The sequence below is a fragment of the Carex rostrata genome, chromosome 23, assembly GCF_964058835.1.
Source record: "Carex rostrata chromosome 23, lpCarRost1.2, whole genome shotgun sequence".
Taxonomy (NCBI): domain Eukaryota; kingdom Viridiplantae; phylum Streptophyta; class Magnoliopsida; order Poales; family Cyperaceae; genus Carex; species Carex rostrata.
Window position 1 is genome coordinate 3,037,852 of NC_135940.1, and position 17,184 is coordinate 3,055,035.

The window sequence follows — 17,184 nt, forward strand, 5'->3', positions numbered from 1 at the left end:
CATAATTTGTTCCGTTACTGTGCACGGACACGATTACTAGTATGAATTATATACTCTCAAGTTAATTTTTTTTTAAACAAATTTCGGATCCGTCCGTAGCAATTTACTCTCTGTCCGTAGTCTCCCTACTTCACTTTCAGTCTCCTCTCCCCACAAATCGAACGAAAAGAAAACCCTACTAACCCGTCACCCGTGCCCCCAAATCAAAACCCTAAACCCAACCCCATCCATCTCTCCCTCCCTCCTCTCCTCTCCTCTCCACTCCAAATCCAGAGGAAGAGGCAAAAGGAGCTAGCAAAGATGACGAGCTCTAAGGGGTCGAAGATGCTACAGTACATAAACTACCGGATGCGCGTAACAATCCAAGACGGTCGGCAGCTAGTAGGTAAGTTCATGGCCTTCGACCGCCACATGAACCTTGTCCTCGGGGATTGCGAGGAGTTCCGCCGCCTTCCGCCGTCCAAATCCAAACCCTCATCTGACCGTGAAGACCGCCGTACTCTCGGCCTTGTTCTTCTCCGTGGAGAGGAGGTGGTTTCGATGACTGTTGAGGGACCTCCGCCTCCTGACGAGTCACGTGCGAAAGCTGCTTCTGCTGCGGCTGCTGCTGGACCCGGGATTGGCCGGGCTGCTGGTCGTGGTGTTCCAGCTGCTCCTATGATCCAGGCCCAACCTGGGCTTGCTGGGCCTGTTAGAGGAGTTGGTGGGCCTGCTCCTGGGATGATGCAGCCGCAAATGTCCCGGCCTCCTATGCCCCAGATGTCGGCGCCTCCTGTTGCTTATCCTCAGGTGAGATTGATGTTAATTGTTTATGATGATGTAGGGTTTTAAGGTTTAAAAAAAATGCTAATAAAAGAAGGGTTTAAACAAAATGTAATCTCGTAATAACGCATTTCAGCAATTTTGCTTTGAGTTCTCTCAATTGTGCTACTGACTCCATGTAGGAAATATGATGTGTGCCTAAAAAAAGAAATATCTCTTTACCTCCCGTGAAAATATGAAGAACATCTCCTATTTTCTTGTGTGCAGGTGGATCACATTAGATTGAATTGTGTATGGTGATGTAGGATTTTAAGGTTTAAACAAAATGTAAACTTGTATTAGTGCATTTTTGCAATATTGTAATTTTGCTTGAGTTTCTCTCAATTATGCAACTGATTGTTAATAAGATGTGGTTAAGGTTCATTTCCATGTAGGAAATATGATGCATACCATAAATTGTAAATAAATAAAAAATCTCTTACCTCCCTTGAAATTTTGACAATATCAGCTATGTTCTTTCAAAAATGATTTAGAATTGCTCCTCTTGTGTGGAGATAGATTACATTAGACATCTTTTGGTATAGATGGCAAACAAGAAAAATTGATAATATGCAGCACATTTCATCATTATTGTTTCGTATGCATAATAAATCTGATAACCGGCACTGGATGTATCATAATTCCTTGTTTTCCTTGGGTAAATAATGGCATTTTATAGGGTATTGCATGAAACTACCTGTCAATAGGAGTCTTAATGGTGTGTATTTTGCCGTGCATTGCATGAAATTACCTGAGAAGTCAAGTGTTTTTTTTTTAAACTTAAATATTTATGCTTATGCCTCGATTACGATTTTATTAGGCCACAATTTTACTTGATTTTTGCTTATTAGCCGTTATCAATTCATTGAATTTCAAAACAAGCTGTTAAGATACAAAATTTGAAACCTCATGGCTTCTCTCTTTCCAGGTTGTGCGACCGCCACCTCCAGGTGGTGTACCAGGCTACCGGGGCCCACCGCCACCTGGCCCCATGCAGTATGCTCCTAGGCCAGGGGGCCCACCAGGGCCGTACTCTGTGCCACCGCCGCCATTTGGTCAGAGGCCTATGGTCCCACCGCAATATGCGCCTCCTAGGCCTGGCATGCCGGCCCCACCTAGGCCCGGCATGCCTCCTCCGCCAGGTGGCGTGCCGGTATATGCACCTCCTCGCCCCGGGATGCCACCGCCACCAAACCCTCAGCAGCCTGGGCAGAACCAACAGCAGTAATTGCCAGGTCAGCATTTTACTTTATTGCAAATGGACAAATTTTGTTTTTCATAGTTGAAGTCCCTTGTAAGAAATATGAAACAGTAAATTAATTTTCAGTTCAATAAAGTGATTAGTGAACTATATGCAACTTAGAAGATTGTTAACATTTAAAAATGATTAGGTTATATTGACGACTAATTAATTTGACAATCATGACAACTGACAAAACGGTTATGAAAATAATACAAGTAGAATTATAGATATGTTCTTAAATAATATCTGGTGTAATTTGATATCTAACTATAGCCATCGCTCGAGAGATTTGAATACTTTAACAATTTAGTTTTATCTGCACTTGATTGGTGACCAACTGATTCCCAAATTGCACCGAGTGAGATACACAATTTATCTAAATTATAGAGAACATACCCACAATTTGACTATTTTCTAAATTTTGATGACAAATATACTGGTGGTTCCCACAGTTGTCAAATAAGTGAGATTGTCAATATATCTGTTCCCATTTTTTTTTAGCTAATTGTATGTTCAGATGCTATTCTGCGTGGTTGTTGTTATTCAAAATGGTGCAAAAGAATTTGCACAATTTTTCAGCACACAACCAAAATCAACTATAGTTTAATTACTTTGCTGGACTTTATTTGTTATAGCTCAAGTTTTGCTTTTGACAATTGTTCTAGCAGACATAATTAGTATAGATTATGAGCGAGGCTAAATTACTATGCATGGCACATATTGGTCCGTACTATGGATCCATATCTCCATTTTTAAAGACTAAACAATCAATCTGAACCGTTCAACATGATCTCCAATTGTACTTGTAGATCAAATTTTACATTTTTTATTATTTTATGCTATTTTTTAGATAGGTAGAAAATCACTTGATCTCCAATTGTACTTGTAAAGGCCATTCGAAAGTACTGATTTTCTACCTATCTGAAAAAATAGTAAAAAATTCTAAAAGAATGTAAAATTGAGTCTGCTAGTATTAGATAGTTAGAAAATCACTTGACATAAAGATTCTAGGCCATTCAAAAGTACTGATTTCTACCTATCTGAAACAAATAGTAAAAAATTCTAAAAAAGATGTAAAATGAGTTTGTAAGTGTATTTTCATATGGGAATCATGTTGAACGGTTGAAATAGACTATTTGGACTTTGAAAAGAAAAATATTGATCCATAGTACGGACCAATTCGTGCTATGCATGGCACAGTAGCCTCACTCGTATATATATATATATATTTTTGTTGTTGTCATATGGTAACACTTGTATTCTTCTTCTTCTTTTTTCAATTTTGGAGAAGTTATTTTTAAAATTTCTCATCCTCTCGGTTGATTCTTAATTTTTTATTCCTGGTAATTGCTCTTACTGTTTGTTTTGCTTTGTAGGTGTTGGCGAAGCTTATGACTGCTACTTAAATTCGGAAAAGAGAAAAACCTTCTTTGGTGCGGCATGTTTAGGTAGAAGTAATATGGGAATTTAATGTGTTAAATCTTGACTAAATCTTTCATATGTTTCAGTTGTTTATCTATTTTAGTTTGGTTCCTTTTTATTTTGGGGCAGGAAAGAGGATCGTTGTTACTTGCGGTTTCTAGAACTTTAGCTGTTTTTATCTGACTTTATGTTTGATTACTGATTTTTGCAGAGCTAATTGTGTCATTTTCCTAAGCTTCTCCTGGTTCATACAAAAAATAAATAAATAGAAGAGGTTCAAATTTAATAGCGAAATTTTTAAAATTTATATGTCAAAATAAAATCTTAAAATGTGATCTATACTTTTTTCTCTAAATGTACATAAAAAAAATATTATTTTTTGGTTTTGTTTTTATACGGATTAACAAGATGAAAACTTAATTAATGTTAAAAAATTATTTACATTAGTGTATTTTTATGAACTTTGGATATTAATTAAAATAAGAGTTGAAATATTGTAATATTTAGAGAAAATGAAAGCATTTGAACCCCGAAGAAGTGTACATTTTTATCTGGTGTTTGGACGACATTTTGTTTTCTACTTTTATTTGGAAGATTTTGAGAAGAGAACATCCAACGGTAGATATTTCGTCCTTCATTAGAGAAATTTTATAAAATATCCCTTTTTCAAAAACCATCAAATTGTTATAAAATAAAGTAAAAGAATAATAAACAAGATATTGAGAATGTATAAAGATGGCTATGCTTTATTCATATGCTTTTGTTGTGTCAAATACATTCATACAAAGCCTCTATTTATAGGCTAGAAAATGTAAATTACAAATCATCTAATATTAACTCTATTGATAAATGTTGGAGAGAAACATACTTCTTTAAAGAGAAGTTTTCAAGTAATTGCTCAAGAGAGTTGTAATATGGACATCCATAAATACTTAATTCATAACACTCCCCCTTGGATGTCCATTACATAAGAATATGCCTCATTAAAATCTTACTAGGAAAAACCCTATGGGATAAAAACCTAGTGAAGGAAAAAGAGTACAATATTCTTCTAAATACGCAACTACAGCCTTACCAAAAAAACCCAGTGGGAAAAACCATGGTTAAGGAAAATATAGTGCATATTAACTCCCCCTCATGACAGCATCAGTCAAGATCTTTAATTTGGCGAACTTCAATATTACGAACTAGTTTTTCGAATATTGCAGTAGGGAGTGCCTTAGTGAATAAATCTGCTGGATTTTTCACTTGAGCGGATTTGCTGAACATTAATAACATTATTATTTTGGAGATCATGTGTGAAAAAGAATTTTGATAAAATATGTTTTGTTCTATCTTATTTAATATATCATTCTATTCATTTAGCAATACATACAATATTATATTCATATATGATCGCCAGGATCATTTCTCTAAAAGACAAGCTGCATGTCTGACAAATGTGTTGAATCACAGATCTTAACCAAATACATACTCGGCTTGTTTTTGTGTATTGCTAAATTTTCTCATAGGTTGCGAAGTATATGTTTAATTATATCCCAATATCTTCGCGTGGGAGAAGAACTATATCTTGCTAAATTTACATCAAATAATATATCATGTATTGTATGTCCATTAAGATAAGTGCTCATATTGTATTAAGATATGGTACTTCAGGACCAAATAGTTATTCATCATTTTCTCGAGGTCTAAATGATCTTTATTCATATCTAATGATCTTACAACCATTAGAGTACTTAATGAATGTTATTTATCCATATAAAATTATTTCAGCACTCTTGCAATATAATTTTCTTGATGCATAAAAATATCATTTTTTAAATGTTCAATTTGCAATCCAATGCAAAATTTTGTTCTTCCAAGATCTTTCATCTCAAATTCTTCCTTTAAATAATTTATTCTTTTGGAAGCTCTTCAAGAGTTCCAATGATACTTAGATCATCAACATAAACTGCAATTATAACAAAATCATTTCTATATCTTTTTAAGAAAATACATGGACAGGTCGTATCATTCTTATATCCATATTTCAATAAATATTCACTTAAATGATTATAGCATATGCGTCCATATTGCTTTAATCGATATAAATATTTATTCAATTTAACTGAATAATGTTCTCGATAACCTAAATTACATGCTTCAAGCATCTTAATTCTTTCAGAGATTTTCATATAAATATCATTATCAAGCAAGCCATTTAAATAGGCTGTAACAATATCCATTAGGTGCAAATTAAGTCCTTCAAGGACTGCCAGACTAATTATATATCAAAAAGTTGTTGCATCCACCACAGGTGAGTATATCTCAAAATTTCACATTTCTCATTTTATTTTCTCATAAATATTCATTTATATCCTACTGGTTTTATACCTTGAGGTACAAGGACTACAGGTCCAAAAACTTTTTATTTTTCAAGAGAGTTTAACTCTACCCCAATTGCACCTTTCTATTTTGGCCAATCATTTCTTTGTCGACATTCTTTAATAGACTTCTAGTCATGATCCTCAATATTTATGATGTTTAGCGCTATATTATATACAAAAATATTATTGATATCAATTTCATCTCGGTTCCATCTTATTCCATTCATGATATAATTTATAGAGATCTCTTCATTTTCATGAATTTCAGATACCTGAGTTTCTGCTGGAACTCCAATATTACTTATAATTTTATTCTCTTCTCGAGTTTTATCTGAAATTATCATATCCTCGACTTGACCATTTTCATTCTTTGCTCCTTTTCTTTTTCGAGGATTTTTATATTTTTAATCTTTGGAACCGGTTGCTTTTTCACGCTTCATGCGTGTTATAATTTGTCTATCCAACAGGGATACCGACTTTAATTGGAGCATTAGCAGCTGGTACATGTGATTTGGTCACTTTCTTTGAGCCTGTGAATGTGTCTGGCAATTGATTCACTAACCTTTGCAAATGAATTATCTTTTGAACATTTAGTTCACATTCTTTAGTACGAGGATCAAAATAAGACAATGATAATTCATACTAATGTATTTTTTTCCAGCTGATAGTTTTCTCCTCCTAAGGTTGGAAATTTTTTTTTTATTTATCAAAATCACAATCGGCAAAATTAGCCATGAATAAATCTCCCATCAATGGTCTAGATACTCTATTATATATGGAGATTCAAATTCAATATAAATTTCCAACTTTTTTTGATATCCCATTTTAGTGCGTTGTGGTGGAGCAATTATAACATATACCGCACATTCAAATATTATTATATGAGAAATATTAGGTATGTGACCAAAAACCAATTATAAGGGGAAGCTTTATAATAGCTAGTTGGCATGATGCGAATTAGTTTTATTGTATATAAAATATCATATCTTCTTTTTATATACGAACATTTACAGGATGTTCAACATTAATTTCGATATTGTCTAGACGTATTTTCATAATTGAATAATCATAAAATTATGCTCTTTAATCAAATCTATTGAGCAAGTAATCTCGCAAACGCCAGGTTGCGATTTGATAATAAACATACATGTGACTATCTTGTTGATGCATCAATTAAAATCATAAAATATTCAAATAATTCACATGGTGGATATAATGTTTCACAAATATCATATTGTATATGTTCTAGAAATAAAACCAATACAAAAAAAAAATCACCAGATTAAAGAATCTTCTAGTTCTTTGATGAATGTTCATAATAATTATCTATTATTTTTCGCATCACTATTGATCCGGAATGGTCCAACCGATCATGCCAAACTATAAACATATTCTTGTATGTAAACTTCTGGTTTACAATAACATGTGTTTCAATTGCACTAATATATGTGTTTCAATATTTTTTTTTCATTAGTTGTCTCAATATGATATCCATTTCGGCGAATATTATTAAAACTTAACAAATTCCTTTGAGACTTATAAGAATATAATACATCATCAATATAAATTTGTATTCCTCCATGTAACAACAAGATCACTCTTCCGGAGCTTTCAATCAATTTATTTTATTAATAACATTTGCAATATTCTCAAATAAAAAATACCACCACATTAACAAAAATGATAACAACAATTACAAATATGTCAGAAGTACCATTAACATTACTTCAACAATATATATACATTCTTTTTTTAGTTTATTTAGTACTATCATCATTAATCAATTGAATAATTTTATTTGCAAATTCTATTGGGAAGAGAAACATTATTGAGTTTGAGTCGAGGTCTAATTCAGTACATATCAGGTCATGTAATTAATTAAAGCAGATAATAATTAGATTATGTAATACGTAATATCTATTACATATTTGGAAACCTCTTATTTATTGAGACTATTTAAAATCAAGGCGTAACAATTAAATTTTCTTTTTTTTTTTAGGCAAAATAATGTTAATTATTTAAAGCTTATAGAGTAGGTATACTCTTCTGGTTATGTTGATTTAAAAAAAAATCTATCGATGCAAAATCTAAAATCAAATTCCTCTCATTAATAAATTCATTAAGAAGAATAAACAACATTCAAATAAGCAACATCAATTTGAATAAGATCGAGATCATCTTCACCAATAAAATTTGTCTCGATTTTTTTTTTCTTTATTATTATTGATGGTTGATATAAGTTAACAAAATATTTGGGCGTACGACAAGTACGTGGCCAATAATATTTATCACCACAATGATAGCATGAATTCTCATATTTGTTGTCATGTCCATTTTTCTCTTTCTAATTATTTCTCCACTTCCGGTGGAAAGATGTATATTTTCTTTATTATTTTTTCACTTCTAGTGGTAATTCATTTTGTTCATTATTTTTCCACTTCTAGTGGTAATTCTTTTTGTTCATTTATTTTTCCACTTCTAGTGGAATGATGTATTTTTTTTCTTCATTACCACGTTCATATCTAATAGTTTGTTCATCATATTATTTTCTTCAACTATAAGAAGACAAGAAATATACTCAAAATATTTATAGAAATCTTCTTCAGGAAGATTAAATTTTAAAAAAATATATATGAACATCACATTAATTTTATTTAAATTTTTTTCAGGAAATTTCTTAAAATATTCTTGAACAAATTATATTTCTTGAAATCTTCTTCAGGAAGATTATTATAAAAAAAAAAAAAATAACATCAGCATCATATAAATTTTGACATTATATAAAATTTTTGGAAATCTTCTACATGAAGAATTTCTTAATGTCTTTTGAAATCTTCTTCGGAAGAATAAATAATTAAAAAAATAAATAAAATAAAATAAGAGAGAATAAAGGTGATGCTTAAATTTATACAATATTAATCATTCAACGTTTCTGTTATGTTTCAATTTGTTAGATAGGTCCCTTAGGCTTATCTAATGAACAGACTTAAATAATCATATTAACGTAATATAAAGTAAAAAGAAACAGAGAAAGTTTTTTAAAAAAATGTAAAGGTTTGAACCATTCAACAATGTTTAATTCCTCTAGAGCTAATTCTGTCATTAGATTTAAAATGTATATTTGGTTAAAATTGAGCTTCGGGTTAATTGATAAAATTACTAAAATGGCTTCGAGCCAATTGAAATTGAGAATTTATTATTAGCGGATGGCTTCGGGCCAATTGATTAGCATGATAAAAATAAAATATTAACAAAATATAGTACAAAGGTAAATAATTAAAATATCAAAATGTTACCTTGAATCTTCAATTAGTAGAGCTCTCGTGCTGATAACGTGTTATAAAATAAAGTAAAAGAATAATAAACAAGATATTGAGAATGTATAAAGATGGCTATGCTTTATTCATATGCTTTTGTTGTGTCAAATACATTCATACAAAGCCTCTATTTATAGGCTAGAAAATGTAAATTACAAGCCATCTAATATTAACTCTATTGATAAATGTTGGAGAGAAACATACTTCTTTAAAGAGAAGTTTTCAAGTAATTGCTTAAGAGAGTTGTAATATGGACATCCATAAATACTTAATTCATAACATTCGGTATAAGCCAAGTATGTGCCAAGATAAAAGTTAAGTATTAGTTATTGCCTTGACCAAACTTTATCGGTCTCATGTGAATATTTACTTTTAACAAGTTAATTTGTTCCTATATCAAGTATAAATTAATTCATGATATGAAAGTTGTAGAATATAATAAAAACAAGCTGGGAGACACGACAATATTTAAAAGGGTCATTAAATCATTAGATCAAAATTCTTTTACGATTTTTTTTATTAATGATAATAATAGTAAATAAATTAATAAAAAAAATATTTTTTTTTTTGGAAAAGATCAAATGATGGAATTTTTTTTTTTATTATTATTAGTAAAATGTTCTTGTGGGCTTCACGTTTCCTCTCCTCCTTCCCAGGTACTCTTTCCTTGAATGCTGACGTGGCTCTCTACTGATGTATCCCTCAAAAGCGGAAGTAACCCGAAATTTTTATTTATAGCATAAAAAAAAAAATTAGAACACTCTCGTTTCTGAGAAATTTCAAATTTACTTAGACCGCAAAATCAATATGTAGACTCAAATATTGGGGTCGGCACATGCTTTCTGCGACCTCAGACAATCTACGGACCCAAATACTGAGGTATGCACAGACTTTCTATGGCTTTTGATTTCTCAAACTTTGAAATATCTCGGAGGACGTGAATTTCAAGCAAAAAAGAAAGAAAAAAAAAGTAAAACTTTGAGATATCTCATGTTGTAATTATTATGCGGACTCCACTCACAAAAAAAAGGAAAAAGTTGGGACCTTAGGGACATTTTGCGGACCTCAAGTCTGGAGTCATAAATTGTTTGTGTGGATCTCATTAATTAGGGTCACAGACTAGCTCTGCGGTTTGGATAAATAAAAATTTCGGAGAAGTAACATTTATTGAGTTAACTAGTGTACACGTACCAAAATACCAAATTTTATCAAACTAGTACTGCATATGTCATATAGTTTTGTAATTTTTTGTTTTTAATCATGGTTTGAGTCAGAAGTAGCTGGTTAATCTAAATATCATTTTAATACAAACCATAGGGAATCCAAATGATTTTTGTCTCATCCAAAAAACCATGCATATTAGATATAACTAAAAAAGTTCAAGAGAAACACTAAAAAATGTAAAATAGAAAGAAGGATAATTCGGGGAGAATCAAACAGAATGAGAAGAGGGGAGGAAGAGGTGCTAGATGCCCTCAAGACAAGGAACATTGGTAGCCATATGCAAATGACACATCTTTCTTCATTTCTTATATGAATTTTGAAGGGACATTAAGCTCCTAGTTTTAATGCCACATATGGAAGCTATATTGTGAGATACCTTCTTGATCATGGCCCTCGCTAATCCAAATGCAAGAGACGATGGCTTTACTCCTCTCCATAATGCTGAGATATTGTATTAATTTGCTTCTCTCTAGAGGAGGTTTGGTCACATTAAAGCTGATGATTTCTTCACTGAAGTTACATAGACTAAACTTAATGTTAGCTTAATCCTTGTCTAGAGATGGCACAACAATTACTCGTGAGACTCAATGTTATTTTTTTGGGAAAATTTCCTTTATGCCACCTCAAAACTTGAAAAATACCAATTTGCCACCCTAAAACTCAAAATTTCCTATATGCCACTCTAAAATCATCTAATTTACCAAATTGCCACATTTTTACATCTGATATACGTATTCCCTTAAAATTATACTGAAAAGTGTGTTGTATAAGAAATGTATTTTCGTATTTCCCATTTTACCCTTCATTTTTCATATGAATAGACGAAAATGGATCTGTCCAGTATCCACCTTTCGCCTCTCTCTCTTTCACTCTTACTCCGTCCACCAAAACCCTTCCTCCGCCAACACCCTGATCTCCACTGACGCACACCTCTGTCGCTCTCCATCAAGAACCGCTGCTCTCTCTGCTCTCTCTCCTCTCCTCTCCTCTCCTCTCCTCTCCTCTCGTCTCTCTCGGCGAAGCTCTCAACCTGACGGGTTCTGAAACTAGGGTTAGCTAGCGACAACCTCACGGGTTCTTTCATGTTCCCTTTTCACGCGCATCTCCTCTTCTCCGCGTTTCCTACCGCCATTCTTTTTCTCCGCTTCTATCCTGTCCTCTAACGGTGCCCTTCCTCCACTTCATCTCTTCCTCTAATTTCGTTTCTCTCCTTTCCTCCAGCCGTGCCCTTCCTCTGCCTTCCTCGGAGTATCAGGTAGGTACTTGAAATTAATAGATGTCTAGGTTTGTTCGTTGATTTGCTTTATTGAATCCCGGTCGGTGTTTCATGGCAGGGGCCGTCAGAATCAGCAAAGCACCGTGAATAGAGAAAAGACAGAAACCCCATGACAATCCCAATCGTGGTAATTATCCTCAAATCTTATTATTTTAACTGACTGATATGTTTATGTGTGATGCATTGATGTCTTTTGAAATGTTTTGTTCTGATAATGCGCCCATGTTTCTTCTAATGTTGAATTGATTGAATTGATCTGTTCTGATGAGTGAAATGTATCAATTGAGATGTTGGATTGATCTGTTTTGATGAGTGAAAAGCATCTATTGAGATAACCAAATCTTCACAAAGTAACTCAATCTTTCAATTTGCTTATTATTATACTTTATCTTACACTTGAAGTCTAATTATTTTTCAGTTAAGAAAATGATTGTTTCTAAATCAGAGAATCGACTACAAACTTGAATACAAAAGCTACTCAAGGGATGGCCTTTCCAATGAAGAAGGATAGGTAATTAAATTCATCTCTAAATAAAATCTATTAATTTCAAACTTATAAGATCACTAATATTACCATGACAGTTATTATATCGAGAGGTGGTAAAATATGCATTGTCTTCTCCTTCCCTTCTCCATTTCTGCTCATCTTCCTACTAGCATCAAGGCAATTACCCATAAACTAATATTTATTTGTAACTATTTTTAAAATTAGCAAAGTTACTTCCATAATTTTAGTTAATATTTCAATTAATAAGGTAATGGGGGCACGTACATTAGGGTTAATTGAAGTTAAATTGGTTGTAATCGAGTCTCCTTTTGGATTATAATAAACAAAAATGATCTTACCATTTCGTTTGAATTCAATTAATAAGGTAATGGGGACACACTGGGGTTAATTGAAATTAAATTGGTTGTAATGGGGACACACTGGGGTTAATTGAAATTAAATTGGTTGTAATGGGGACACACTGGGGTTAATTGATTTATTTTTTTAATTTGCTAAAACAGTAAATTAATGTAAAATGTAGGGTAATTATTTTATGCAGGGTCAAAATTTGATGATGATGAGGAATGCTAATGAAATTGTAAAAGCTCTCGAGAAAGAATCTATTTTTATTCGAGGATCTTCCTGAAGAAGAGCAAGTTGTTAATGTGGTCATTATTGATTCCTTTCTCTTGCGTAATATTTGTACCAATTTAGCTTACATATACTAATACTTTTGTACTTCTCTTCTATATGTAAACTAGCATGTTTTTGTTGTATCATATGTAAATTATTCTTTGCATAATATGTAAATCACTACTTATATACTCTATTTGTAAATCACTGCCGAAGCAAAGCGAGGCTGCTTTCTAGTATTGTTGAAATCTTGTTAGGATTTCATTGTACTATATGTGTAAAGCTATATCTTATTTGTCTCCTGTCTTTTCACTATCTTGCCTCATGTTGTAAACGATCAAAATGCCTCGAATAGGCACCCAATAAGATAAAACTCGAAGCAACAATAATACTGCTTCTGCACCTCTGCATTTCGCAATATTGTATGTACAAAAGGATGAATTCATCAAAACAGCATCGGGAAAAAATTCAAGTTAAAAAAATGCAAATAAAAAAAAGCAACAAATTAATAGCAAACATATAGCAAATGACAAGTCACCGTTATATTAAACAAATAGCATTGCTAAGTCTATTCCATCAAAATGAGGAAAATTAAGATTACTCATATAGCCCTGTTATAGTAAACAAATAGCATTGCTAAGTCTATTCCATCAAAATGAGGCAAATTCAGATTACTCAATGCAAATTAAGATCACTCAACAAATAGCACTCTCAACCGTGAATTTAATGTCTTTCCCTTGACATAATCCTTTCGACCGTCAATTTGCTTCTTGAAGAATCCTTCAATCTTAACCTCTATCCTAAACACAGTTTCTGGGTCATACCTATACAAAATTGTAGAAATAATGATAGATTATGCATTAATGAAACATCCATTCAAATTGAAATAGAAAACATGCAACATCCATTCAAATTGAAATAGAAATCTTACCCACTGGAAATCCATGACTTATCCATCTTATTCACACCTCCAATGCCCTCCCTAAAGCACGCACTTGAAATCCCTTGTTGTGTCTACAATCTAAAATCCATATGTTTCAAAAAATTTAAGAAACATTTGGATGAAGCCCCCAATATAGAGAATCAAATCTTAATCAAGATTCGTTGGAGCATTCAAATCTTTATGCAGGAGGTTCATTTATAGCTACCAAATGCCAATTTTAGAAACAGTTTGCAAATGGATCTGTCCAAATATTCATATAAATTTTAGAAAAATTAAGCTATTAAATATTCCAATTTTTTATTGTCTTACCTTAAAAGCAAGAAACTTCCTTTGGTGTGAGGGAATTGTATGAAATTTCTATGAAAACTTCCTCTTAGTTCCATAGGTAACTACTGCAAGTGCAATTACATGGATGGTCAAGTACTTAAACCAGCATGCTGAGGTCCAAGATAAGCCAAGGGTTAGTAAATATAGCTTAAATGCATAAAAACTCTAAGAGCCATTATTATTACAATGTAGTTTAAACAATATATTTGTTTTCATTTGTATATGGTCAAATCAGGAAATGCAGTTGGATTGCGAATTCAAAAATTCTGGTTTAACCATTGCACCAGGAACTCTAAATGACATGCAATATGCTTCCGAGGTTATTATACATGTCTTTTTTTATCTGAAAAAAATATTTTTCTTCAAATTATTGTAAATACCAAATAGTGAAATTCCCAGCCTTGATTTCTTTTATTAATTTATCTAACCAAATTGATTAATTATACCTCGGCTAGGCTAGGCTTACAGATCAAATGCATCCCGATCCCTACCATATTCAGAGTGAAGGTAAAATAATTTTGTTAAATTTAGGGAGGAAGAGGAATTCAGGGTACAGTACTCTTTAATACCTTTAATTAACATAATTGTGCTTAACATATATGTCAATATGAATCAGTAATACTAGCAAAATCAAAATTGAACAAGAGAGGAAAAGAACCTCTGTATCAATTTGTGCATTCATATTCGCATCATCAAAGATTGGAAGGGGAGGAAGGGATGGAACAGTGATGGCACGTAGAGAGAGCGTCTTCAATGGTGAGGGTGCCCGACCAACAGCCTTCTTTTACAATGGTGAGGCGGATCGGTGGTTTGGGTCTGGGGTTCTTGTGGAGAGCGAGAGCTTCGCCGAGAGAGACGAGAGGAGAGGAGAGAGAGCAGAGAGAGCAGCGGTTCTTGATGGAGAGCGACGGAGGTATGCGTCAGTGGAGATCAGGGTGTTGGCGGAGGAAGGGTTTTGGTGGACGGAGTAAGAGTGAAAGAGAGAGAGGCGAAAGGTGGATACTGGACAGATCCATTTTCGTCTATTCAAATGAAAAATGAAGGGTAAAATGGGAAATACGAAAATATATTTCTTATATAACACTTTTCAGTATAATTTTAAGGGAATACGTATATCAGATGTAAAAATGTGGCAATTTGGTAAATTAGATGATTTTAGAGTGGCATATAGGAAATTTTGAGTTTTAGGGTGGCAAATTGGTATTTTCCAAGTTTTGGGGTGGCATGAAGGAAATTTTCCCTATTTTTTTACACCGGGAGTTACAGTTGCGGAGAGAAAGGAAAGAGAAGGGGAAACAAGTAATTAATTAGGAGGGAAAGGAGAGGGAGGGGAAATGTGGGGTCATAACCGTATTTTGTTAATAATTTTAGAAGAGGGGTATTTTGTTTGATAATTTTTAAAAGAAGGATATTTTATGAAATTTCCCTCTTCGTTATGTATAATTACTATGTACATAAAATGAGTGAAGTTACTATAAGCTTAATCTCTAGAACTGCCGAGCAAGAGGTCAACTTAATTTTTTAACATGCATTTTTATATTAATTGAAAGTTACCTGAATTTTCACTAAAATGTTCGCGAGAATTTCATAGAAAATTAAATCCGAATGAAAATACATTGTCATATCTGCTTAGCAAGACCTCCATGCCTCCATCTTTAATTGGAAGCAACCTGAATTTTCTTTGGAAACTCACGGTGCCACCTAAATTTTCTGTTTTTAGACGTATTTTGTGTATATCCTTCAAAAATCTTGAAACAACATTTTTATCTTTCTAAAATTTATGCATAATATTTTTTTTATAAAACTTTTTTTCAAATATTAACAAAATAAAAAATATTCAGTCGGTGTAAAGGGAGTCTTCTAATTAACAGATTTGTAAGGATAAAAGTTCTATTTTTCTATTTGTGACTATTTCAAAATATCACTTTGTGTACATCACAAGTAGAGAAATAAATTATTTGTCCTCACAAACCGATCAATTGAAGACTAAATCTTTCTCTTATACAGACTACATCTTTTTCATTATTTTAATAGAGGATCAAATGGAAACTTTATAAATGTAAAATAATTTTAGTAAATAAGACAATAAATTGGATAAATATGAGAATAGTTTAAATTTAGAAAGATAAATGTGATAGAGAGATCTCTATATATAAAACAATCATATTTTTTATTTTGATATTTTTCTGTCAAAATTAGCCATTTTTCTATATGAATTTTCTTTGGAAGCTCACGGTGCCACCTACTGTTTATATTTTAACGTCTTAAAATAAAATACTAATGGTTGCAATTAACTAAATTAATATTCTTCATATAAAAAGTTTTGGGTTCGAAATCTAATATTAAACTTCCATTATTAAATATAAATATTTACGATGCCAATCTCAAAAATAAAAACAGAGAATTGACCACCTATGCATATACTGTAGACATATATATTTCAAAAAGAGAAGTTTCTTTATTTTTTTAAGAAGGGTCAAGTAACACCAATATTTAGAGGCACAAGTGGTCACTATCGTTTTCTATCTTATCATTGCATATTCAAAATTAAAATGAATAATTTGAACCATTCATTTTATTATTTTTCACGAGAGATATTTCATAGTTTGTGTTGGACAAAACCAAAAGTTCAATATTTTTTTTCTCTTAATCAATCTCTGCACAAATTAACTTAATATATATATATATATAGGCTGTGGGTAATTTGCTGTCGGTGGTGCTGCCGGCCTTTTTTCCATTTTCTGATGTCCAATCAACAAATCCAAACCGTTAGATGTTTAATCTATACTATAATCTACTTGGAGACCAAATTTTACATTTTTTGAAATTTTTTTACTATTTGTTAAGCTAGTTTGAAAACTGCTGATTTCAATGCTGCAGAAATTTACTGAAAACAGCGGTTTTCAAACTAGCTTAATAAATAGTAAAAAAATTCCAAAAAATATAAAATTTGGTCTCCAAGTAGATTATAGTATAGATTAAACATCTAACAGTTTAGATTTGTTGGTTGGACATCATAAAATGGAAAAAAGGCCGGCAGCACCGCCGACAGAAATGTTGCCGGCAGCAAATTAGCCGGACCCTATATATATATATATATATATATATTTTGTTGAGACATTATCGTTCGTCAAAATTGACAAGA

General features: G+C 32.3%; 1 protein-coding gene, 2 long non-coding RNA genes and 1 other non-coding gene across 6 annotated transcripts; 2 read left to right on the forward strand and 2 right to left on the reverse strand.

Moving 5' to 3' along the window:
• The first annotated feature begins 79 nt into the window (after positions 1–79).
• Positions 80–3,683, forward strand: SMB (small nuclear ribonucleoprotein associated protein B). The gene is made up of 3 exons (XM_078324866.1): positions 80–789; positions 1,730–2,036; positions 3,421–3,683. Exons 1-2 carry the CDS (start codon positions 301–303, stop codon positions 2,027–2,029), a joined length of 789 nt encoding a protein of 262 aa, XP_078180992.1. The 5' UTR covers positions 80–300; the 3' UTR covers positions 2,030–2,036; positions 3,421–3,683.
• Positions 3,684–10,414: 6,731 nt separating this feature from the next.
• Positions 10,415–10,497, reverse strand: LOC144575247 (small nucleolar RNA R12). The gene has a single exon (XR_013518384.1). It is a non-coding gene; the product is annotated as a small nucleolar RNA R12 (small nucleolar RNA).
• Positions 10,498–11,212: 715 nt separating this feature from the next.
• LOC144574965 (uncharacterized) lies at positions 11,213–12,915 on the forward strand. 2 transcript variants are annotated; one of them, XR_013518323.1, is made up of 5 exons: positions 11,213–11,628; positions 11,708–11,776; positions 12,068–12,160; positions 12,232–12,313; positions 12,696–12,915. It is a non-coding gene; the product is annotated as an uncharacterized LOC144574965 (long non-coding RNA). The 2 variants fall into 2 exon arrangements; XR_013518322.1 differs by having other exon boundaries at positions 12,232–12,915.
• A 374-nt stretch (positions 12,916–13,289) lies between these two features.
• Positions 13,290–14,998, reverse strand: LOC144575140 (uncharacterized). 2 transcript variants are annotated; one of them, XR_013518368.1, is made up of 4 exons: positions 14,698–14,998; positions 14,022–14,104; positions 13,701–13,790; positions 13,290–13,593 (listed from the first exon to the last, which is right to left on the reverse strand). It is a non-coding gene; the product is annotated as an uncharacterized LOC144575140 (long non-coding RNA). The 2 variants fall into 2 exon arrangements; XR_013518369.1 differs by having other exon boundaries at positions 14,022–14,149.
• Positions 14,999–17,184: the final 2,186 nt, after the last annotated feature.

Bases quoted from the DNA above. Each gene is read 5' to 3' on its own strand.
- SMB (XM_078324866.1), top strand. From the start codon at position 301: ATGACGAGCTCTAAGGGGTCGAAGATGCTACAGTACATAAACTACCGG. The intron at 790-1,729 runs GTGAGATTGATG...CTCTCTTTCCAG, and splicing joins CTCCTGTTGCTTATCCTCAG to GTTGTGCGACCGCCACCTCC.